At 41.2% G+C, this 24366-nt stretch overlaps 1 protein-coding gene across 2 annotated transcripts in view; it reads right to left on the reverse strand.

Moving 5' to 3' along the window:
- The window catches only part of filip1b (filamin A interacting protein 1b), a 49690-nt gene that overhangs the window by 11192 nt on the left and 14132 nt on the right, over positions 1-24366 (reverse strand). For both annotated transcript variants that reach the window (XM_084952823.1, XM_084952822.1), the window contains exons 2-4: positions 13094-13368; positions 7926-8099; positions 7075-7253 (exon numbers count right to left, since the gene is read on the reverse strand). In XM_084952823.1, the coding sequence (XP_084808949.1) occupies positions 7075-7253; positions 7926-8099; positions 13094-13360 (620 nt within the window). In that variant the 5' untranslated portion in view covers positions 13361-13368. The remainder of the gene's footprint in view (positions 1-7074; positions 7254-7925; positions 8100-13093; positions 13369-24366) is intronic.

Genomic DNA, 24366 nt, shown 5'->3' on the forward strand with positions numbered 1-24366 from the left:
ATCTGGGAAATTGCTTTCTCACCAAGATGTCCCTCAGCCAGCTGAGAAATACAGTCTCTCTGGTCACTGCCACCAGGCCTCATCCCAACTCAACATGCCTAAAATACCTCACCTGGGAGGTGTCCCGGTCAGATGCTGAACCACCTCCGCGGGTACCTTAAAGTAGAATAGGAGCTCTACTCTGAGCTTCTGACCCGGTGTCTAAGGAGGAGTCCAGACATCCTTGACAGGAAGCACGCTCACATCCACAGTCTCGTTCTTACAGTCACTGGAAACGTTCAATAACCAGTAAAAACCAAAGCTTCACCTTCAACGCAGCATTCGCATCACTACAGACTCTGCACCACTCCCTCAAATCCAAACATCTGGCAAGCAAATGTTTATTATTAAGGTTTAATTCTTTTTAAAATTCGCTTTTTTAAATAAATCTTGGTAAAATACAAATTCACATTTTGTAAGATTAAGAAAAACTGAGCCCATAAATTTTTTCTGAAGGCCAGAGACTACGAGCTCAAGTCTTTTTACAACGTCTGCCTAGTTCAAGACACTTCTACCTTCACTTTTCACCTCCATCTTTTTGACCATCTGTGGTTAGCGAGCATAGCAATCCTGCTGCCAATGTTAGCTAAGAGCTCCACTCAGGTTTGAAGTGTCACTTCACCTGCTGTACCCCAGTATATGAAAAGCCCTGGTTTTAACCATCTTGGGAGTTTCCACTGCTTTGAACATCCATTTAGATATCAACCATCTATCCTGAGCCTACATGAGAAAAGCTCCGAGGCTTTTACACCATTTAGACTAAAAACAAATTCATTTCAGATTGAAATCGTACCAAGTGCAGCTTTTGAATGCGTGTTTGCACATTAAAATTCTTCCCTTCCTCCCAAATTTTACTCCGATTGCTCCCCCGTGCTCACAGGACACAGTATCTGTCATTGCTGCCTTGTTGGCAGATGATGGCTCTGCAGAAAGCCTCTCTCTGTGTTTGGGTCTATTCATAGCCTCAGCACTAACCGAAGCCTGTCACAGAGAAGGAAGAGAGCCCCAAACAACCATAAACAAGAGCAGGGCTGAGCCCACAGCAAACATCGGGCCAGGAGATGCTGATCTCAAGCTAATAATAGTTGCAGTAATTACCATTAACGTGCTGAACAGACGCGTCAACGGGAGTGCTTTGATACAGAGGAGGCACAGTTCATGTTCTGACACAAACTGGAAAATCTCCACCACTGTGAAATTACAGAGAATCAAACCTACATTTTTCTAAAGACAAGCCTGATTTATCGGTCAAAACGTCGATGTCTCAAACCACATTAACCCATAACCACACTGGGCTCAGGGCCCTCTGGGTGGTCATGACGAAAACTGACAAATCCATGTTGCCGAGACTGTTGGATTCCCCCATCAGGAATTGATGCAGATCGACGATATTATATGGATAACAGTTTTCCCCTTCATCAAAGCCACTGACATTTGTATTTCTATAGTATATACCAGTCATGATGACAAGTCGTTTCTATAAATACATTTTAAAAAAATAAATGAAAATCATCCAGCAGGCAATGGAGGAGATCAAAACAAGAGCTGGAGCTTGGATTCTGTGAGGTAAAGTTAATTTTTACATCACAACCTTTTGGACATTTCTTCCTTCATCAGTTAATAAACATTTGGTTGGTTGCAGCCCTGGTTTGTTTTATTTTAGCCAAATGAATTAAATTTATTGCTTAGATCAAGTCTAGAAGTCTCTAAATGGCAGGTTTTTCGGCAAAACGCTCAGCCGTAGCTCAAAGTAAATGGATGTAAACCCTGCTGGTGCACTGTGGTGGACATGTTTTCATTGAAGGCTCTTAGCTTGTTTTTGGTGGGGGCCTTCCAGAGTCAACAGATTCATAAGCTCATCTCTCGACACTTATTTTGTGTAGCTGTAGTGGTCTGTGACCGTTGTTACGCAAACAGAGCCTTGTAATCGGCCAGCGGGATCTCTGCTGGGAATGACATCATCAGGGTCGACATGTTGGTGATGCGAATCCACACGCTTACTGCAGCCAGCAGGAATGTGTTATCAGAGCAAGCGGAGAGGTGAGATCAGGGCGACGTTAGAGACACGGAGTCTGAAAACTTCCTAACAACCATGAAACTGAACCAACAGCTCTCAAAAAAAAATTGAATACACCTGAACATCTTCACTGTTATACTTCAGGTCTGTCCTTCAACCTGCAGACCACTGAGCAGGCACCACTGCTTCAGAGTTTAATTCATTTAGATGGTCTTTTCTCTTTTTTTGAGCCATATTCTGTTTACTTGAATGTTAATTTGCAGTAACATTCACTCTCTTTTAACTCTCGTTTAGGTCTCCTCCTCCACCATTTTCTGAGAAAACCAACAGTTAAATCAGTTTATCAGCTACAAACCTAAGTGAATCAGGTTTTTATGACTTTTCCTTTAACCTGCTGCATCTTAAGGAAGCTGATGAGAAAAAAAGTGAATGAGGAAGAAAAAAAGGAATGGAAAGGCCCCACAATAATGAAGACAGCCAGTATCACACATATTTATGATTCTTAAACCATCACTGAAAATATGAAAGCAAGCAGAAAGATGCTGCTATGAGCCATGCAGACAGATCTGAGACTCGGTGAAGCATTTCTCCACATTCGGGCTGTTAAGAGTTTTTATGGAGCATGCGGAGCAGCTGAAATCTTCTATTGTGCAGATTTTCTTATGCCATCTCTTACATTCGGGCTGTTTTGATGTTGGATAATGGAGGTCAGTCACTGGAGCCATCAGCACGCCTCAAACAAAGACCTTATCAGATCACTGCACACGTTTTCTGATGCTCAGTTTGGGAGGCCAGAGTTAAACTTTCCAAACCAAACAACCATTTTCCACCATGTATAAAACCTACTGTATCATCATAAATTCTGCTTTTATTTGGAGCATTCATAACCATAAGCAGCCCAGATGTGAATTACAATGTGCAAAATGTCATAAAGTCAGAATTTGAACCTTTTCAGTCATCATTTCCTTGTTTTTTTTAAATAGTTTTACACAAGCTATTTAGTTGGATTTAGTGATTGTTGCAAACTGAAATAAAAAAAAAAATTTCCATTTTGTAAAAGAACAAAAACAAAAAAAGCATGTTCTTATTGTACAGATAAGGCCTCCGATCAGACTATAAAAGATGGATGGAAAGACACCACAGTGCCACCCATTGCTTGGTTTTATAACCAAAAGAAGGCTGCCATCATAAAATGTGCAGGTACAAAAACGGTTATCCGCTAATTACTGCCAAGAAACAGACCAACCGTTATATAAAGGTTGAGTTTCACTCACTAAAAGTGAAGCACAGAAATCCTGTTTGTTCTTTTAGTACAACCATTTATGTGAAAATTCATATTTTTACTGACACGAGTGGCTACAGCTGCCCTGCTCGGCATCTGCTGCTTAATACGGCAATTCTTGATAATTTTTTATTTATTTATTTATTTTTTTAAAACCTTATTTAACATAATTGTTATGAAGGAGAAAATCATCTGTGGAGATCAAACTGTTGGAACCACTTTGTGAAGAGGCTTTTTTGAGCCACATTAAGTGTACTGAGATTTTCATTTGGAGTAATATTCAATCTCTTTTAACTCCAGTTTTGGTCTCCTCCGCCTCCCACACCATTTTCCAAGAAAGAAAAACAGCAAATGTTGTTTATCAGCTACACTGACTTTTTCCTCTTACCTGCTGCATCAAAAAGCAAAGCTAATGAGAACCAAGCAAATGAGGAAGACATTAATTTGGACATTTTGAAAACAGGGAGATTATGGGGATTAACTCACTTTTGCAGTTTTATGTCAGAAGCAAAGTTGCTGCTTTAACAGTATTTAAAGCAATGCAGCACATCAGTTCACATCAGTCGCTGCTGTGTGTTCTGTTTTTGCGATGACTCTGTAAGGCATGTTTCACCACCTTGCCTATCAGACAGCATCTAAAACCCCGCTCTAGGTTTTATCTGACCTGGCCAAATAAACATGCATCTGCAGAACACACGTTCTTTCAAGAACAACTCATCTCTCATCATCTTTTAAGAAACGTATCCCTAGAGTCTGCAAATCTTACTAATCCCACGGAGTGAAAGATCACAGCTTGGTGGACTTCTAAAAATACGAACATTACAGATAACATCAAGTGATTTCAGCATCCGGCAGTGTTTGGTGTAATCGCATTACTTTTGTCATGATAGCTTGATTTCAAAATGTTTTAAAAATCCATGTGGGAGATGGAACAAAAAGGGGTGATGAGCACTTCTAGTTTGAAGAGTGTGGCTGGAAGCTGAAGCTGTTCAGCACAGCAAACTGAGCACATTGAGGTCAGGATTGAAATTTAAGTTTTTCTATTAAAAAGTTTGGGATTTTCTTTAGCAGAGCTGAGCAGCTTCAGCTCATGATAACAATTTTTCTGAGAAACATCCGTGATGCAGATCCTTCCATTTGCTCTTTGTTTTTTTGCAGAATACTTTAAAAACGTGTGTGTGTCCATACGCGCTTGCATCACCAACTTCAGGGTGAACTTCAACTGAACTTCAGGGCTTTTTCTGTAAGCGACATGACATCAAAGCTCAATAGAAAGCAACGCTGACCCTCTCTGAGCAGTTTAGCTTTCATTTTCAGCAGGTAACCAAGGCAGATATGGACAGGCTTGTAAGCCTGATGATGCAGTCCCAGCTTTACTGCTTTCTACAGTAGAATCTCAACATATTTCTGCTCCGTGGCCTCGTTTTCACCCACTTTACTATCAGCTTTGTCCCAATACTAAAAACTAATGAAAGAAAAACCCTCATTATGAGGCGAGGGATTTGTGCAGATTCAGCTAGCTAATGAAAGCAGAAAAGCTTAATTTAAAAATCAACAAAGATCCAAACACCACACTGGGGACAAAGTTAACAGGAACACAGTTGATCAAACAAAGACAGAGAGGACAAGAGCAGCTAGGAAACAAGACACAGGTGGAAACAGTTAAGGTGGAGCAAACAATCAGAAACTGAATGTATATGAAAAATATATTCTTAGTCACCCTTTAATCAGTTAAGTCACATCATGAAGTCTTGAGCTGAGCGTTTTCCCCACCACCATCTAGGTGTTTTGAAACAGGATTTGACATGCAGAGAGGCGGATCTGACTAGAAACTGAGGTTACTGCGTGCTCATTGGATAAGAGCTTGTGATTTTCAAGTCATTAGCCAATGAGCATAACCCTCTGTCACTCTAAGGTAAAATTTATGTTGTATTTAAATCACACAGGCCTAGAGATTGGTTTGCGACCACCTGGCAACCCACTGGTTGCTAGGGGAAAAGCGAGTAATCAAGTGGTTGCCAGGGAGATTGCAGAGTGGTTTGTAGGCCTGTGTAACCAAAGCCATTAACTCCTCAGCATCGCTGAGTGTTGTGTTCCCATGAATAACTGGAGTTCCGATGAGCTGCCCCCTGCTGGTTATTTGATAGAATGCAGCAGCGTCTGAGAGCAGATGGCCTGGATCAACTTTAACAGTGGGGTGTTTATTTTTTAAAAGAAAAGGGAGAGATTAATGCGCCACCTTCACGATACACAGCAAATTCAGGCATAAACAACCCATCTGAAACCACACCATGAACGCTTACAGCGAGTTTGCAGGTTTTAATTGAGCTGAATCCAGAACTGAAGTCAGAATCCTGCTCCTCACATACAAGGTCTTAAATAATCAGGCAACACCTTATCTTAATGACCTTGTAGTACCATATCACCCCATTAGAGCACTTCACTCTCACACTGCAGGCTTACTTGTTGTTCCTAGAGTATTTAAAAGTAGAATGGGAGGCAGAGCCTTCAGTTTTCCGGCCCCTCTTCTGTGGAACCAGCTTACAGTTTGGATTCAGGAGACAGACACTATCTCTACTTTTAAAATTAGTCTTAAAACTTTAAAACCTTCCTTTTTGCTAAAGCATGTAGTTAGGGCTGGATCAGGTGACCCCGAATCCTCCCTTAGTTATGCTGCAATAAGTGTAGGCTGCTGGGGGATTCCCATGATGCATTGAGTGTTTCTTCTTCACTCTCTATGTGTTAATAGACCTCTGCATTGAATCATACCTGTTATTAATCTCTGGCTCTCTTCCACAGCATGCCTTTTATCCTGTCTTCCTTCTCTCTCCCCAACTGGTCGTGGCAGATGGCTGCCCCACCCTGAGCCTGGTTCTGGCGTTAAAGGGAAGTTTTTCCTTCCCACTGTCGCCAAAGTGCTGGCTCATAGGGGGTCATATGATTGTTGGGTTTTCTCATATTCTGTTATTGTAGGGTCTACCTTGGAATATAAAGCATCTTGAGGCGACTTTTGTTGTGATTTGGCGTATTATAAATAAAATTCAATTGAAAATTGAATTGAATTGGTTCGTGCGCTCTTGGCATCTTGGTACAGATGTTCCAAGCTGCTATAACTAACATGGGCTTAGTTGTTAGTCCAATAATTTACAATAATCAGCAACGTGGGCATTTTATTAGCATTTTCATTATCAGCTGACGAGGCACAAAAGCTAAGCTTCAATATAAAACAGGAAATAACCTGAAGCAGGATCACAAAGGCAGAAGGGGACGCAAAGAGGCACAAAAGTTACAACGGGGCTGTGGGATAATGCAAAACTAATACAAGCAGAGAAATATGAGTATGCAGAGTAATGCATCACTTTAAAAAGCAATAAAGATTCAGTTGTATAGATTATGTTTTTGGCTCACAAGACCACAAAATGTTGATTAAACTGCTGCTTAAAATAGTTCACAGCAGCTTATAAAAAGGTGCAGTAATCCACCTCCAGCTTCATTTTAAACATCATAGTTTGAGCTGATTTTAAACGTTTTCTTTCATCTTCTTCAAGGACCACATGGCTTTGAGTTTGGAGCCTTTGGCAGACAAAAGTGTGAAAATGTTTAGAGATGGACTCATTTTGTTGGTTTTGGCAGACTAACTTTTTTCTTCAATATTTGAGACTGTTGAGCTCTTTTCATGCCAAAGTAAGCAATCTAAAAGAAAACAGGTACTTCTGTCCAGCCAGCCTGAACTCACCTCTCTCTCTCCTGCTCCAGCAGGTTGGTGAAGTCGTCACTCTTGTTGATGAAGTCCGCGTGCTTTTGCTTCTCGTTGTCCAGCTCCATGACGGTGCGGCGGTGGCATTTCTCAGCCAGCAGCAGCTGCTCCAGCATCCGTCTGTACGTCTCCTTCTGTTTGTCCTCCAGACGGTCCAACTAAGGGCGAAACGCGTCAACACTCATTATGGACAACAACCCGCTCTCTAACATCGCATCTGCCAGCACAATATCACAAACCATTAGCCATGGTTACGGTGAGATTGTACTTGTGGGAGAGACTCTCTGCACACAATTCAAAACTTGTCACGCTTACTGCACATTTGTTCAGCCTTTCTTCCTCCACTGCACCCGCAGATTTCACTGAGCATGGAAAATCAGGTTTTGCTGCCATTCTGCTCACCAGAGAATCACTTTAGGATCTAATTTCAATCTTTCTTTTTTTTCAAGAACTCCAAACCAAAGTTTTACAAGAACTGTTTTATAGCTGGATATAAGCTGAATTTACTCTGTGTGTGTCTGACTGAGCACAGTGAGGACATTATTTCAAGCTGTGGTTACTCCACCTTCCTCTATAAATCATGTGTTGTCTCTGTATTCAACAGTCAAAGCTTCGACGTTTCCTTTTTAGTTTAGGTTCAGTTCACAGTCTCATTTACAACAGTGTATCATCAAATAATTGTTTTTATTATTATTATTTATTCCTAAAATAGCTCGGTACCTTTGAGATTAATGCACTTTTTTTGCCACTGTGTGCTCCAGTGTAAAAAACTTGTCATTTCCTTTTAAATGATGAAATGAAAGTTATCAGTGTGTGTATCTCTCACTGACCTCAGCCATGGGCTTCTCGTACACATCGTCTGTGCTGCTGCCACTGTGGGTGAGCAGGGCGTCTCTCTGCAGGGCCTGCAGGGGTTTGGTGGGCACAACGGAGCCGTAGTGGGCCTCCAGAGTCTCAGGACGGGTTCTCTCCGACTTCAGCAGCCCGATGATGTCCTCTCTGGCCTGAGGAGACACAACAACGAAGGCGTATTGCATACATCCACCTCATTCATATATTATACTGTGAATATTTCTTTTCAGAGGTTTGGTCAGCACTTCCTGACAGAGAGAGAGAGCGCTGAGACACTCGAATGAGACAAAGCTGACTCCAAATAAAACAGCACACAAAAAGCTTTGCGTCAAAAAAAGCTTTGCGTCAAAAAAAGCTGGAATGATGCAATAAAAATACAGATTATAAAACATATCACGTGATTTGATCATTTTAATCTAATAAATAATGGATTGCATTTATATAGCGCTTTACAATTCCACTATTCATTCACACACTGGTGCAGGCAAATCACAGTTGTAGCCACAGCTGCCCTGGGGTAGACTGACAGAAGCGAGGCTGCCATATCGTGCCATCGGCCCCTCTGGCCAACACCTGTAGGGTAAAGTGTCTTGCCCAAGGACACAACGGCCACAACAGAGAGAGCTGGGGGATCGAACCGGCAACCTTCCAGTTACAGATGAGCTTCCCAACCCCCTGAACCACGGTCGCCCCAAATGCTAACGCAAAAAATGAAACATCATCAACTGCCATCAGCTTCAGTAACAAACATTAGCACACATGATTCACAGTGCATGATGCATGATTCACAGTTCAAAATAATCGTTCTTTATTTTATACCGAGCCTTGGTGCAGCTCCTCTAGTCATCATTTGTTTAAAATAAAATGTCTTAACTCCTCCCCTTTTAAGCTAACGTTTCTCTGATAGGCTGACCTTGTAAACAGAAGGTTTAAACAACAAATGGGAGGGGCTTCTGTCAGTAGAAGGCAAAACTGGTCTCCATGACATGTATAAATGGAAAAACCCTGCAGGAATTATTTGCTTTTATACTGACATCATTATTTGAAACTTTGGGCATGTTTAATACGAGCAGCCACTGTTTGAACAGCATCCGTTTGACAGGAACTAAGAGGCAGAGCAGATGCCCTTCTAGTTTTATGTGCAGTCTCATCCCTGACCTTCCAGGTTTGTGCCAGCAGAGAGTGCTGTTTCTTTTATGCAGCATTTCATTTCACAGAATACAGCTATGACGCCAAGTCCTGAAAGCTGCTTGGTTTATTAAAAGCATCACAATCACCTCTATTTTCACAGCACTGGAAATATACATTGATTTAAAAAGCTGTTTTTACGTTACAGCCATTTAAAACATCCGCACAGCTTCACCAAAGAGGGCTCAGTAGTCTGCTGCTCCACCGTCTCAATGTGTGCTGTGACATCTAATTCAGAGCCTGTGTTCTTACTTTGTATATCTCATACAGCTGTTATCGCAGCTAGCCGTGGATCCTGAAGATTATAGTTGTGATCTCATAGAAAGCATCAAATCTCTGTCCTGTTATTTTCTGTCTTTACCCTACATGTCACTAGTGAGCTATTGAGACCAACACATGGTGGTGCTGAGATGAGCAGGATAAATGTGCATAATAGAAGTCCAGAAACTAAGCAAGGGAGGAACTAAATTAAAGGAGAAAGCAACAAGATCAAAAAGACAAGGAATGGCTGAAAAATGCAGATAGGTTCATAAACTGACAAACAGTGAGGAAAAGCACAAAAGCACAGCAGAAGGACAGAAAGTCAAACTGCAGCGTGTGCAGCTGAAAACAGCCCGCCAAAAACTGCATTTCCCCACATGTCCACTCAAGACTGACGCTAAAAGTGAGTTACAGCTTTTGGGGCTGCAGATGTCTGGAGGAACGTCCTCCTGTCAATCAAAGTAGCTATACACCCTGAACTTTAAGTAATGACAAAAACCAGGTGGATACGTTTAAAAAAAACTGACCTCCAGAAAAATTAACTTTTGATAGAGACCACATGCAGCGGGCTTATTCATGTAAATATGTTTATTTCTGCTGTAAAGTTAAACATCCCAACATGGAAGTCTATGGGGACTGCCTCACAGTTGAAGCCGACCTCTAGTGACCATTGGAGGAACTGCACTTTAACATCGGCTCGGTTTTTCAGCTCCCGGAGTTGCTGCTCAGTTAATAATCGATATAACTCCGGATTCTGTTGCGGCTTGAAAGTTGACATGTGGCCACTCGATTGGTGTCCTAGCTGTAGCTGCTAGCTGTCTGCTGGGCTTCACCTCAGCTAAACTGGACCTCTGGACTGTGTTTGTTCTGTCAGTGACTTTAAGAGCATTTTTAATTTCAGTCTTAATTTCTCAGAGATTAGAAATCAGTGGATGACATCATAGTGGCTACACCCATCTTTTATTTACAGTCTATGGTTGAAATGCATAAATGAGACTTTATTTAAAAGGATGCTCTTGTCATGGTTAAAAATGTGCTTATTTAGCTTGAATCTAAAGCAAAGCCTGACCCTAAATAGGTCACCAGTAACTTGGCAACGTTCCTTTCTCAAACAGGAAGAAAAGGAGTGTGTATGATGGGGAGTATTTTCAGCAGCGGTTAATCCACATTTGATACTCATGTGAGGTTGTATGTGGGTCTGGTTTAAATAAACTGCAGTGTGTGTGTTCATAGTGATGAAGTATCATATCACTCGAGGGAAGAGTGCGGCTCACTGATGTGTTTTTAATAGTTCTTGGATGATAATGGAGCTCAGAGGAATAAGATATATAAAGGTTTAATCCACAGTAGTGGCATGTGATCAGTGTTAGTTTAGGTATATTTATGAGATTTGTCGACGTGGAGAAAACACATGATGATGTTTGTTGTATTTCTGGCTGTCATGCTGCAGCAAACTCTCCTTTTGTGTCTAAAATCTTGATCCGTTTTCTATTCCTGAGCACCCGACACGTGAAACAAAGCAGAAGAAAAGCAGCTCTTCCTGTGCGAGACGTTGCTCTGTGCTGATTATTTCTCTGCCTGATGGAAAATATTCAACACGCCCAAACAGATGAGCAGGATGGAAACAGAGGGCGAGGCAGCAGCATCCTGCCTCTCTGGAGAGAGCTTTATAAATGTGCCTCCATTAGAAAATCATTATCAGAGTGGAACCCAGAAGCAGCTGGTGGGCTGTTTCCACAAAAATCTCACCCATCACATGCTGTGAAACATCAATGTGTCTCAGCGATGATGAAAAACTCCACTGCATTTACGGCTTTCACATCCCCAAACAGCTTCAGGCAAAGAAAAAGAAAGGAAATAATCAACACTTCAGCTTAAACGACATCTGAGCTGTCAAATAAACACTACTGCACCATCTCAACCAATACAATTAATTATTAAGACAACTGATCCTACTGTAATCAAACTCAGCCGATTCAGTCAGGTGTCCAGCATGTTCTCAGAGGTGCTGCAGGTATAACGCCACAGCCATGGCTGACATTATTACTGTCTGATGGTATGATGGCTAAACCCGTACATGAACAGATGTTGACACTGTTTCCATGCACGATTGAAGTTCAGTCAGACATAGACACACTAGGATTACCAGAGCATGTGCTTTTAAATATAATGAACACTTTTCAAGCTATGTGCATATTTACATTACATTATAGATGAGAGGAAAACAGCTGTCCAATGGCTAAAAGAAGCAGCAGAAAGAGTCTCCTGCTGGTTGTGGTATAAGCCAGCGGTCCCCAACCCCCGGGCCTCGGACCGGTACCGGTCCGTGAGTGGTTTGGTACCGGGCCGCGAGAGTTGAGGCTCAAGTGTGAAATGTATGGTTTTCAGGGTTTTTTATCGGTTTTCAGCATTATTTTGTTATTGTTTTTATTGTTAACTCGGTTTTCCTTGGTCTTTTCACGTGTGTTATGAATAAATCTTTTTTTCGATACTGGTACTAGTTTTATTTTGTTGTATTTATCCGAGACACCTTAAAGGCCGGTCCGTGAAAATATTGTCGGGCATAAACCGGTCCGTGGCGCAAAAAAGGTTGGGGACCACTGGTATAAGCGATAAAAAAGCCCGCAGGAGATGGGCAGTAACCACTATGGGAAGGCTTCACCTGGTGACCTCTCCTCCACCTCAGGGCTGGATCCATTTAAACCAAATGGAGTAATGAGGCGTCTTTGATGTAATGAAACCCCACCGTTAATAGAATGCTTTTCTAACCAATCAGACAACTCAAAGAGCTTTAGACTATGAGCCACATTTAACTATACATTCATGCAACGCTGCACTCTTTAAGCACTTGATCTACTTCACATCCACAACCAATAAAGAATCATCACTTAACCTGGCATGCATGTCTTTGGACCTGTAAACAAGATTAAATAAATAAATGTGTACTTTATTGATCCCCGTGGGGAAATTCCTCTCTGCATTTAACCCATTCACCCTGTGAAGCAGTGGGCAGCCATTGGACGCCCGGGGAGCAGTGTGTAGGGATGGTACCTTGCTCAGGGGTACCTCAGGGTAGCCGTTCAGTGGAACCCCCAACCTTCCAATCATGGGGCCACCACTCTACCTACTGAGCTATCCCTGCCCAAAGCAGGTTCAAAGTGACCACTCAGTCTTCGCTGTCTGTATTGATGAGCCACACCAGCGGCTTTGACAAACTAATTTTTGCCCCGTGAATGAGAACGAGTCAAAGGTTTGGCTGAAAATACACTTTCGTTTAGGGAACATGGTTGAATATGAATAACCAAATCGAGTTACTGAGCTTTCTCATTAAATAAGGACATTTCTTTGAACTTTAACCAGCCACCATCTGAATGCACGTATTCCCTTCTCAGATGTAGTTGGCAGTGCTCAAGCCATAAGTTCATTAGAGATTTGCATGAAGTCGGTTGCCAGACACAGAAATGTGTACAGATGGTGTGCAATAATATGCATGTGAACATACATATGAACATGTGATCACTGTACAGTATGGAAATGTTCATGACCATAATCACAAATGTGCAGTTAAATTAAATCAAATCAAACTGGAAAAAAGGGGAAAGGGTGATTTTTTTAATGCAACTGCTGCAAGGTGCAAACAAAAAGGGGCAAATTTACAAAAATATGTCACATGACCATGCTTTGATGTCATTCATACCTGAACTTCTCCCTCCATGACTCCTAGCAGGTGAAGCAGGTCCTTCTTGGACAGATCTGGTGTTGCTGGCTTCTGGCTCTCTGCAGCTTTCTGAGGTTTCTTCACTGAGCCCGACACCCCCGTCCTCCCATCCTTCTCCTCTCTGTGAACTTTCATCTTCCTCTTCGTCAGCTCCGACATGTTTTCATCTTCCTGCTTGATGAAACCTTTACTGGGCTGGATGTGTCCATCATCTGGACCTTCCATGGTGCAGGTCCTGGATCGCATGTTTTTACCTGTGGGAAAGGGAAAAAAATGGAGACCATTAAGTTAAAAAAGACCCAAGGAAGCCAGATGTTTGTCTTTTTATATCAGTGTTGGGTTTCAGCTTGTAAAGATTTACTTGGCTTGAAGGTTTGCTTTGGACACCTATGACATTAACAGGATCATTGTATTTGCAGCTCAGCCTCAAATTTCAGCTGTATGCACAACAAAGACATTAGCAAGTGATGAAAGCATGACAACAAAATAAAGGCAGTGAAATATTAACCATGATGGATTACCCAGCTCACCTTTCAGAATTTCAACCTCTGCAAAGATGATTTTCATAGTATTCAAACTAACTGGCAGCGATGCAGCAGCTGCCTGGAAAGTCCAAACCACTAACTGTATATAAAAGATGATCATGGCCACCAGACTACAGATCACCCAGTGGCTTGTCGAACAACATTTGGAAGGCTTCTCAAGTTTGACGTTTTGGCCGTCATATAGCGCACGCCTTAGGTGATGCACAGCATTGGTGATACAATAAAAACAGGTGACTCATATAAATATTTACTCATTATCTAAGCTTTAGACGTCCAAATGTTTCTGTAGAAGGCTGTAAAAATGTTCATTTCTGCTGTAAAGTTGAACATTTTAACATGAGAGTCTATGGGAATTGGCTTTGGGAGCCAACCTCTAGTGGCCATTATAATAACTGCAGCTGAGTTGAGCTGGTGAGAACTAAGGTTCATATCTTCATCATATTGGTTTCATATTGCAATCATGCAAACATCCCAAAGAGCATCATGTGACATTCTCACATATGCGGCTTGCATTACCCTGTATTTGACAGTGATTGGTTTGTAGGTGGAACTGTGCAAATGATGTTGCTCAGTCATCAATTAGACAATCACCAATTGAATGAACCAAGAAAAACGATTCACATTCCTCTCAGGACTTTTTATATGACTCATGAGAAAAAGAAAAACAAGATATAATACAATGAATTAACAATTTAGAAAGGTTTAAACACTTTTTCAAACAGTTTGTTTTTTGTGACCCTCGTAGACAATGAGGACATTTAAGTATCCTAAGTAGGAGGAAGAAGTCACATTCGTGCCTCAATTTATGAAACTGCATCCTGTAACCAGGTTTCTTAAACCCATTAATGGAAAGATCTTGGAGAAGCTCGCGGCTCTTCAACGGTAAATTGATACACCTGATGACCAGTGATGGTCCATCCATATTAAGTGACCATATTAAGTTAACTTTAAAAAACGGTTTAAAAAAATATTCCCATTCCAAAATGTTATGGGACAATCTCATTGACTTACAGAGTGATGATGTCACAAGGACAAAAGGGGAGTGAGACGCAGCATTTTTAGTTGATTTGTTCACAGCAGTTGTGTTCGCAGCCTTCAAACGTTCGACCAGAGATACATTTGGAAACCTTCTCAGAGTCGCTGTGTACAGACTATGTATCCACAAAAACGCCAACTAAGCAGAAAAGATTACGCCGCCTGAGATGATACAATGGGATCTCCAAGAGAAGAAGCAAAGCTTGATGAAGCGCTGGAAAAAAATAAAGAAATCCTCCAACAGAAGGAAGAACAGGACAAAAAGAAGAGAGAAATGGAGCGCAAATTCAAAGGCGTGGAGGGAGAAAACAAAGTGCTGAAAGTCAGGCTTGATCAAACACTGTGAAACAATGAAGAGCTTCTTCAAGAAAAAGAGCAACAGAAGAAAAGACAGGAAGAAGAAAAACTTATTCTCCAGGACTTTGAGAGGAAAAACCTACAACTGCAACAATTCTGTGATGAAATGAAGGACAAAACAACTGAACTGAAAGGAGAAAAGGAAAAACTGGAAAAACGATGCTCAGAGATGCAGCGTAGGATCAACGGAATAGCGAGAAACAACTCAGAGCTCATTAAGGGGATGTTGTTGAACTTCAGTGACTTCAAGCGTGAAAACACAGAAATGCAGGCACAAAAGCAACAACAAGAGAAAATAAATGAAGACCTGCAGCGTTCGCTTCAAGAAATCCAAAGAAGAAATGAGCAGTTAGAAGACATGCACAACAAAGCACAAGAGAGAAATACAGACATGCACAAGATCACTCTAATGCACGAGGCAACATCCAAAGAACTGAGAGAAAAGCCTGAAGACACACAAGCAACATTAGAAGATGTGAAGCAAATATACCAGAAACCCGAGAAGCAAAATGCTGAAACAACTGATGTTGAGTTGAAAATCCTCATCCTGGAGAAAAAAGCGCTTGTGGAAAAGTGCCTGAAAAAAAGCTTCCACTTGTTCCAGAGGAGGGACATCTCACCCCCAAGCAGTCCCGACAGTTGACCCCCCCCCAAGCCTGGTTCTGCCGGATGTTTCTGCCCGTTAAAAGGCAGTTTTTCCTCCCCACTGTCGCCTAGTGCTTGCTCAGAGGGGATTGTTGGGGTTTTCTCTCCTTTACCCTGTTTTTTTTATTTACTTGTTTCTTTAACTTTTGGTTCTTACTTTGTTTTACCTTGTTTCTTTATTTACTTGTTTGTTGAACTTTTTTTCAACTTACTTAACAAAATAATAAATCAATTGAATTGATCCTTTGAGTATTTTTCATCTTATCTTTATATAATTTTTCCAAAACAATTTCAAACAATCAGATCTGTCTTTTATTTTCTTGTTGAAACCTCCTAAATGGTGAACTAGGTGAAAGCTTTTCTGCTCTTTGCAGTGAGACAACAGAAATGCAATGATGGCAGAAAAAAGTCACACTTTGATGAACCACAATTTAAGCTTTACTGCTGCACTGAATACTGAGTTTCGTTCTTTGTGCATTTTTGATGGGGGAAAGCTTTGGAGAGCCGGACCTTCCCATGTCTGAGCAAATCTCCTCTACGACCAAAGCCAGGTTAAACTATTGTGCCAGTCACTGTGAAAGTGAAAAGTAGCTTCAGCATCACATCACTGGAAGATAAATGCAGTCACCTGGCTGTGACTTTTACATTCATTCATACTCATAATAAAAAAAACAAGTTATAGCCAATTGAATCTGAATGAGGCCAACGTTCATGATGCCTGGATGAAAGCAGGTCGTGACTAAGCCAAAGAGAATCCTGGCAGGCCAGAGGTAGCAACCATGTTACCGATACCCGTTATTAATAGTTGTTTCAGGGTAGATGCCAAAATTTCCCATGTGTCAAAACCACAGAGCTGAAAAGAAAAGGCTCAACCTGGGGGTCAAAATCTAAAGCCAAGACAAGCTCATCTCAGTAGCTGGAGGTCCAGGTGTCAGATGGAGAACATTTCGACAAGTTCAGGGAAAGAATCTGATCTTAAATCCATTCAGATTATATCCACTGCCCCAAATCTGGATTTAATCAACATATCATGGATTCCAAACCACAAATATGGTGTCACTCCACATTAAAAACTGAAAGTGTGCCTTGAATCCGGAGTCAGTCCGTATGATTTATTCTTCTTCTACCCTTCATCTGGAGTCAGTTTATATCATAAAATTAAAAACTGAATTTGGATTAAAAATGAAGAGTTCAACACTCAAAATGTGCAGTCAATCCATATGATGAATTCTGATGTGATTCTGGAGTCAGTTCATAGGATGAATTCTCTATCGTCAGTCTGGAGTTAATCTATATCACAAGTTCTTTAATCTGAATCTAAAGCTGGTTCATTTACACGTGACTGAAGCATGTAGCTCATGTTTAAGAAACCAAACAGCAGTTCACAGTTTTAACAGTTACTCTTATGTCTGTCGTTGAGAGTGAAACAACTATTGCACCACAAGACCATAAAAACAAGCAAAATTCTAGTTATGCTAGTAAGAAGTTGAGATAATAAAATTCAAATTCGAAGGATATATTCTTTTAACCTGTAGAGTTTGATTTTGTTAATTGCTTATTCTGCCAGTCTGCATTGAAAAACTGTCCCAGGAGGTACTGCTTGAGCAGCATTGATGGTACTGTACATAGACACAACATTAAAACACCAACACAATCGCTCCCACTTTTTCCTATTTTAGTTCAGATATGGCACTAAATGTCCAATATGAGTGTGTCCTGACTAACAAAGGATCCACGGGCAGATCACCACCAAGAAAAACACATTATTTCTAATTTTTGTGTACTCTTGGCAACAAACAGACCATAAATTTAACCAATAGCATAAAATCGTTGGAAGTCAGAAAGTTTTTGTCCACAAGGTTTAATTTCAATCCTAACTCTGAAACCTGCACTGATATCAAGCTCACAGGACAATGAAGCTCCTGGGACATGTTGCTGACGTTCAGCAGGCCTTTCACTGGAAGCGGCGCGTACGGCGTCTGTAAGCAGAGATACTCTGTTTACAGGTCATGTTGTTTTCATTTCTGTTGCTACGTGTCACATCAAAGACTTTTACAGGCTTCTGATGGACTCTCACTCGTCAGATACCGACACACTGTTGCACAGAGTCCCAGATAAGTAAACCCATCCCTATAAACAGTTTACCTCCCCAGAAGGAGCTCTGAGTCATGATTTCACTGTGACCTTATCAGCATCACATCCTGATGAAGCACCGATGAAAAGCTCTACTCAAAGAGTTTTCCATCACTGAACGTCTTCAGCACAGAAAAACAGATTTATTTCTCGAGTATCGTCATATCGTTTAATGTCATCTGTAACTTTCCAGAACCGGTGATCTCACTTCCACATACACTTCACAGAGCAGTCATGCAGAGAGGGGCGAGGCACGGTGCTTGATTAAAGCTCCTCATTTTCTTACGTTATCAGTGTCTCCCATTCCACCCTTTTTTCAACAGAGTTACATTCTGGTTATAAAAACATTTCATTTCTTTCACATGTGGCCCTGCATGAAGTCATGAACGACTGCACAACACCTCTGACATGTAAGCAGACATACATAACTTTACTAGAGCTTTACTAAAGCATAGGGCCAAGGATGTACTCTAATGGAAGCAACCACTTCGATGAGAAAGTCCTCCACAATACACTACAAATGTAAATAAATCAGACAAAACTGGGTCCTGAATAAACAGTGTTTCTGATTTTCAGTCCTCTGTTGTGAGCCATATTTCTGGACACATGATGAGTCTAAGATGGTCTCTGATTTACAGGACGGTGTGGTTAAAACCTCTGACAGCTGTGGCCTGGGACTGACACATGAGACTGTGTGGATGAGTGGAAGCACGGTGCTTAAGAAGATCGTCCAATAATGACAAGGTCACAGCATTGACCCTGTGATTGACAACTGTTTCCAAAGCATTTTAGGAGATAATCTTTAATGTGAGCACTTCTGTTGTGTTATTAAATAACAACCCTACATTTAATGTAAAAGTCCAGATTTAAAACCTTTTGTGTCACATAAGAACCCCGAACATGAAGTCAGACACTCACTAATGTTGCCGGCAGGGTCCGACAGGGGTTAGCGTGGGATAACCAGCTTGGAAAAAGGCACTAACTCGCCTGCATTGAAAAATTGAAGTTTTTAAGTCTGTTGATGCTGCACGAATGCAGCGCTCTCTGATCGGGTGCAGGTGTAACTTAATCTGAGGCCTGATATGTCACTCATGTGCTATGCAGCCCGCTAACAGTGTAAATACAGCTAATGGGCGTCCTTGCAGCAGTCTCAGCTGTTTGTTTGGTGAAACTTAAAGAGGTATTTTTAGGGTGTCCCCACTCATGTCCAACAAGGGGAGACTCCGGGGCTATCACTTTATGAGCCATCAGCAATCTCAGAGATGCCTGAACCTCAACTTCGCTTCACAGCTGCAGCTCTCGCACACATCCACAACAGCATTTGTTGTAAACAAAGCGCCCGTTAATCAGGCGAGCTTGAAGCGCCTCCAAGTTAGCAGAGGTCACATTTGGATGAAAACACCAGAGCAGTTAGCAAACAGCCACCGGCTCGGGTTCCATATTGTAAAGATGTGTCCGGGAGTAAATATAGATCATACTGACAACATGCATGTCGTCTCTTGTTCATTAAATGGATTAGAAACAAACACCACAAGTGCTGTCATGCAAACACAAACCTGACAAAGTTGGGAGACTGTGATTTACAAATGATTTGCAAATCTCAGAAACCAAAAAGACCATAGAAAACATATCAAATGTTTAAATGTACCATTTTGAAAAAAATATTTTGAATTTTGAATTTTAAGGCAGCAACACATCTCAAAAAGTTTCCAACTGTGCAGCATCCCGCCTTATTTTAACATTAGACTGTAAACCTCTGTGAGCTGAGGAGAGTAGCTGTGGACTTTAACAGAGTCTGAGGAGGATTCTAACTGCTCAGCAGCCCTGTCTCTGCTTTGTCCTGTTGTGGGTTTCATGATGCCCCAGATGTTCTCAGCTGGTTGAAGGTCTGGACTACCTGCAGACCAGCTCAGCACCCGGACTTTTCTCTTACAAAGCCGCTGGAATAGATGCAGTCTGTGGTTTAGCATCATCCTGCTGAAATATGCAGGCCTCCCTAAAATCGCACATCATCTGGATAGGAGCATGTGTTGCTCTAAAACCAGTATATACCTCTCAGCACTGATGCACCCCCACCATAGCATCAGAGATGCAGGCTTTTGAACTGCGCACTGATAACGAGCTGGATGATCCCTCTACTCTTTAGTTTGGAGGACCTGGTGTCTTTTTTGGGATCCTCTTGGGATCCTCTTTGCCTCAGTCCATTTTAACAAGCTTTGGTCCACAGGAACCGGCGCTGTTTCTCCATCACAGTCACAGTCAGTCTGGCTTCTTCACTGCATGATGGAGCTTTAACCTGCGTGTGTGTGAGCACCACGCTGAGCAGTTCTCAGACGGTGATTCCTGAAGTGTTCCTGAGCCTGTGCACTGATCTCCTTCCAGATTCATGTTTTTAATGCAGCGCTGCCTGAGGACCAAAGATCATGAATATCTATTATTGATTCTCAGTCTTGTTCTTCGTGCACAGAGCTTTAACCCGCCCTAACCCCCACCAACTGCAGTTTTCTCGGCTGATTCCGAAAAGACTTTTTGTAGATTTTGAATTGGTTTATGGACAGTGCATCTGCATATGTGTTGGTCATTAGGCAAATGTACTGAAACCTGCAGTCAGCTGAGACTGAAGAAGCCACTTGGATGGATGATGAAATGTTTCTCCCACTGAAAACGTGACAACCAGATGAACTGAATCAACTTTCTGGGATTTCCTCACCTGGATGATGGAGCATGCATCAAGACACTACTGGACAGGAGTGAAGCTGTTTTTGTGTGAACACTGCGTAAAATGTTTATGTGTAATATTTAAGTTTCCTTCTCTTCCACTCTAGCTCTAATTTTGGTTTCTTTAGTTTTGTGTGTGTTGGGTGGATTAAGAATATAACAGTAACAACAAGAACAAGTGTTTGTTTATGTGTGAAGCGCAGAGTATAATTTTTTCTTAGCTAAACTTCAAGAATAGATTAATAATTCCAAATGCTGATGAACCAGGAAATCACATGAATCTTTTTGGCAGCAGTAGCCATTGCCTCACAGATCTCTCACCACTTGCTCTGTTTTACGAGCTCAGCTGTGAAGAAATAATCCTGCGAAAAGTCCGTGGCTTCCTGCCAGCTGAGCTCACAAACCTGTGGATTCCCAATAAAACTCCATCCTTTACTATGTGAGATTCGGCTCATACTGAAGAGGCAAAGAAGTGTTTATTTGTGTAAGGCCTATCAATAATGCAAGGCCATTCACAGCACTTTATACAAGACATAAAAAGGATCACGGGGGTGTCATTAAAAGATGTATGGTTCTGGTCTCCTTTATAGAGAAAGATAGTTATGATGAAATGAACACTGGAGCAGTATCATAAAAATCAATGGGGTGAGCTGCAGTTCCTCTGATGTCCACTAGAGCAGCGGTCCCCAACCTTTTTTGCGCCACGGACCGGTTTATGCCCGACAATATTTTCACGGACCGGCCTTTAAGGTGTCGCGGATAAATACAACAAAATTAAACTAGTACCGGTACCGAAAAAAAGAAAATTTATTCATAACACACATGAAAAGACCAAGGAAAACCGAGTAAACGATAAAAACGATAACAAAATAATGCTGAAAACCGATAAAAACCCTGAAAACTATACATTTCACACCTGAGCCTCAACTCTCGCGGCCCGGTACCAAACGACTCAAGGACCGGTACCGGTCCGAGGCCCGGGGGTTGGGGACCGCTGAATTAGAGGCTGGCCAGACAGGGAGTCGGTCTTCACAGACGATATGTTAAAATGTCCAACTTTATACAAATAAACACGTGAATGTGAATTATTGTGTGACTCATCCAGGGAAGGTTTTAAATTAGAGGTGTGTAATTTGTGAGACAATGTGACAACGATCCACACAGAGAGGTTTCTGCAACACAGCGTTAACGTCACAGAAACCACGCAGACATTAAGTGTTTTACTAACATTACTAAAACAATATATTACACATGGGGTGATGTTATAGTATAACTTTGTATTACTTTTATTTGTTTTGTAATATTGTTATAATGGGGTCTTACCTGTTCATGTTAGTCTTACATCATCTGAAATGTTTACTGAAAATTTCCTGAAAATTTTATTACTATTATTTTTGTTTTTGTTTTGACTCCCGCTGTTTTTATCCATTTGTCCATTTTACCCAGTGTGGTAAAGCCTTCGTTCTCTTGTATCTCTCTTGACCCCCTTTTCCATTAGTAACAACTTGGATCGACTCGCCATGTCAACAGCATAATAAATGACTCGCCCTTTGTTACTTTGTCTGCGTGTGAGCCCTGGATTTGTTTCCTGTCCATCACGCTTAATGACACCAAATTTGGTTGTAGAGTCTCAAAAATGTTTGCAGTGTTGGTGGTGCATTAATGGTAGTCATTAATATTTTAATGAAGTTCTTTGATTTCATTCTTCTCTTAGCATTGAAATGTTAGCGACTGACGTCACAGTGGCTCTCTCCACCTCTTATACACAGTCTGTGGTATGAACCCACTTTTCCTGCACTGCAGACTTGGCTCATGTTAGCCAGTCAAGTCGGGTGGGGTCACATGCACTCAAATGACCTCACAGTAACTCTGCTCCAATCAAAGTGCACTTACTCTAATTTGCTGTCACGCATACAAAAATCCCCACACAAATTGACCGTGTAACACAAAAATCAAAGCACTAACTCAGCGTGTCATTCTCCGCTTCAGTCCATGGAAAATCACTGAGCTCTGCAGGCTGGGATAAAATGCTTGACTAATATCAGCCCATCAAGCTCTTGTGCTTATAATAGTGACACTTACAGTTGGTTTCAGCGCTGCTGCAGGCTCATATTACCTCCTTATTACCAGGCAGTCAAAGCCACATCAGAAATAGAACAATTATAAGCAGCACTCGACAGCCAGCACGTGCCCTTACAACCACATCCTTAATGCTGTTTCTATACCTTCCACATATCTGCTTAAATTAGCAACTTTCTTGCCTTGACATTGTCCTGAAGTCACAGATATGACGAGCAAATGAGCAGCCAAGGTGAACTCATCTTAATGTTCATGGTTTTTGACACAGCCATTATTCAGCCTTAGTTCACTTTATTAATCAGCATCCCATCATTTTAATCAGTGGGTGATTTTAAAAATAATCTGTTGGACAAACTCTGATAAGGTTTTCTTGAGATGCCATATGGATGCATCTGATAGCATGAAGGGTCATTTTTTTACACTTAACACAGCAAATAAAAGACACAATAATCCAAACCTGCTCCAACATGGGAACAGCTATTCATGGATAATTTGGACTATGACAGAATACATGCACATCTGGGCAGTTCACTGAGGACACAGATGTTGCTGTTATGAAGGAACATTAATTCACCATGAATGCAAACTGTATCCTTACTTAATTTAAATTACAAGAATTTGTAGGTTTTTATAACATTTTAAAGATTATTTTATTAACTGCTCACTGAGGAGTATAGCTTCATACACTTGTTTTATTTAGTAATTTATACCTGGTTTTTCTAGGTTCAGACAAGTTTGCATTTGCAAACACAAAGATGCTTTGCAAATCTCAGCTTGCATAAAGTGAATCTTAAGTGTGTGGCTATACTGTCAAGTTCAGGTGACTGATCCTTCTTAAAACAGCACACTCAAACAGTGTGAGTAAAACTTATCTATATTTTTTCTTATGTATTTCAGTGTTTGAGTCGGTATAAAAAGAAGGATATTTGTTACCTGTTTTACTTGTTTTTATTGAAAGTATACTTATTTTCATACTTCAAGCCTGAAAAATTATTAACCAATGTTTCCTACACTTCTAAATTATTAAAATTACGTAAATTATTAACATATCTTCTTCTGCATCCTTTTCCTCTTATACATTTACTTTATGTAGTATTCATGTAGTATTCATATAGTATTTATGTAGTATATGTGATTTTACTGAATGTTGTGCTGCACACAGATGGATGCATGTGTTCTTATTGTCTTGCCGTCTGTGAATTGTGGGATAAATAACATACAAACAGATGAGGGAAAAGTAATTTTGTCTAAAGTATGCACTGTAAATACTGAAAGGCTGACCTTTGGTTTCATCCCAGAATGACTAAGCAGATTACGAAATAAGGTGTGTAAACAGACAGCTCAGCCCAAATACACTGAATACATTCACTGTTTTTGTGTGTTATTGAACAAAATATGGCCTTTTTAAATCACTAAATCTATCCTACCCTCATTTTCCAGCTGAAAAATAAAGGAAATGTTCAGTTTTTACACCCAGCAGAACAGAGTAAAAGGTAAGGTTTCTTAGATCGTCATGTTTTTTCCATCCTCTCCATCGCTGCCTGCTGCCTTACATGGAGTCTTAAGGCCGCTCTGGTAAGTGAGCAGCAGAGCCGCAAAGAAGCTGCTACAAAAATAGAAATCGTAAATGCAGCCCAGTTTAACCTGCTCGCTCCAGCCTGCTCGCCCATCTAGGTGAGGCAGGAGCCACAGGCATCCTCTGCACACGCCTTCCTCTGGCTTTAGTAATTCATCCATTCA

This window comes from Perissodus microlepis, chromosome 15 (assembly GCF_051167445.1).
Source record: "Perissodus microlepis isolate ML-2025 ecotype Zambia chromosome 15, ASM5116744v1, whole genome shotgun sequence".
Lineage (NCBI taxonomy): Eukaryota > Metazoa > Chordata > Actinopteri > Cichliformes > Cichlidae > Perissodus > Perissodus microlepis.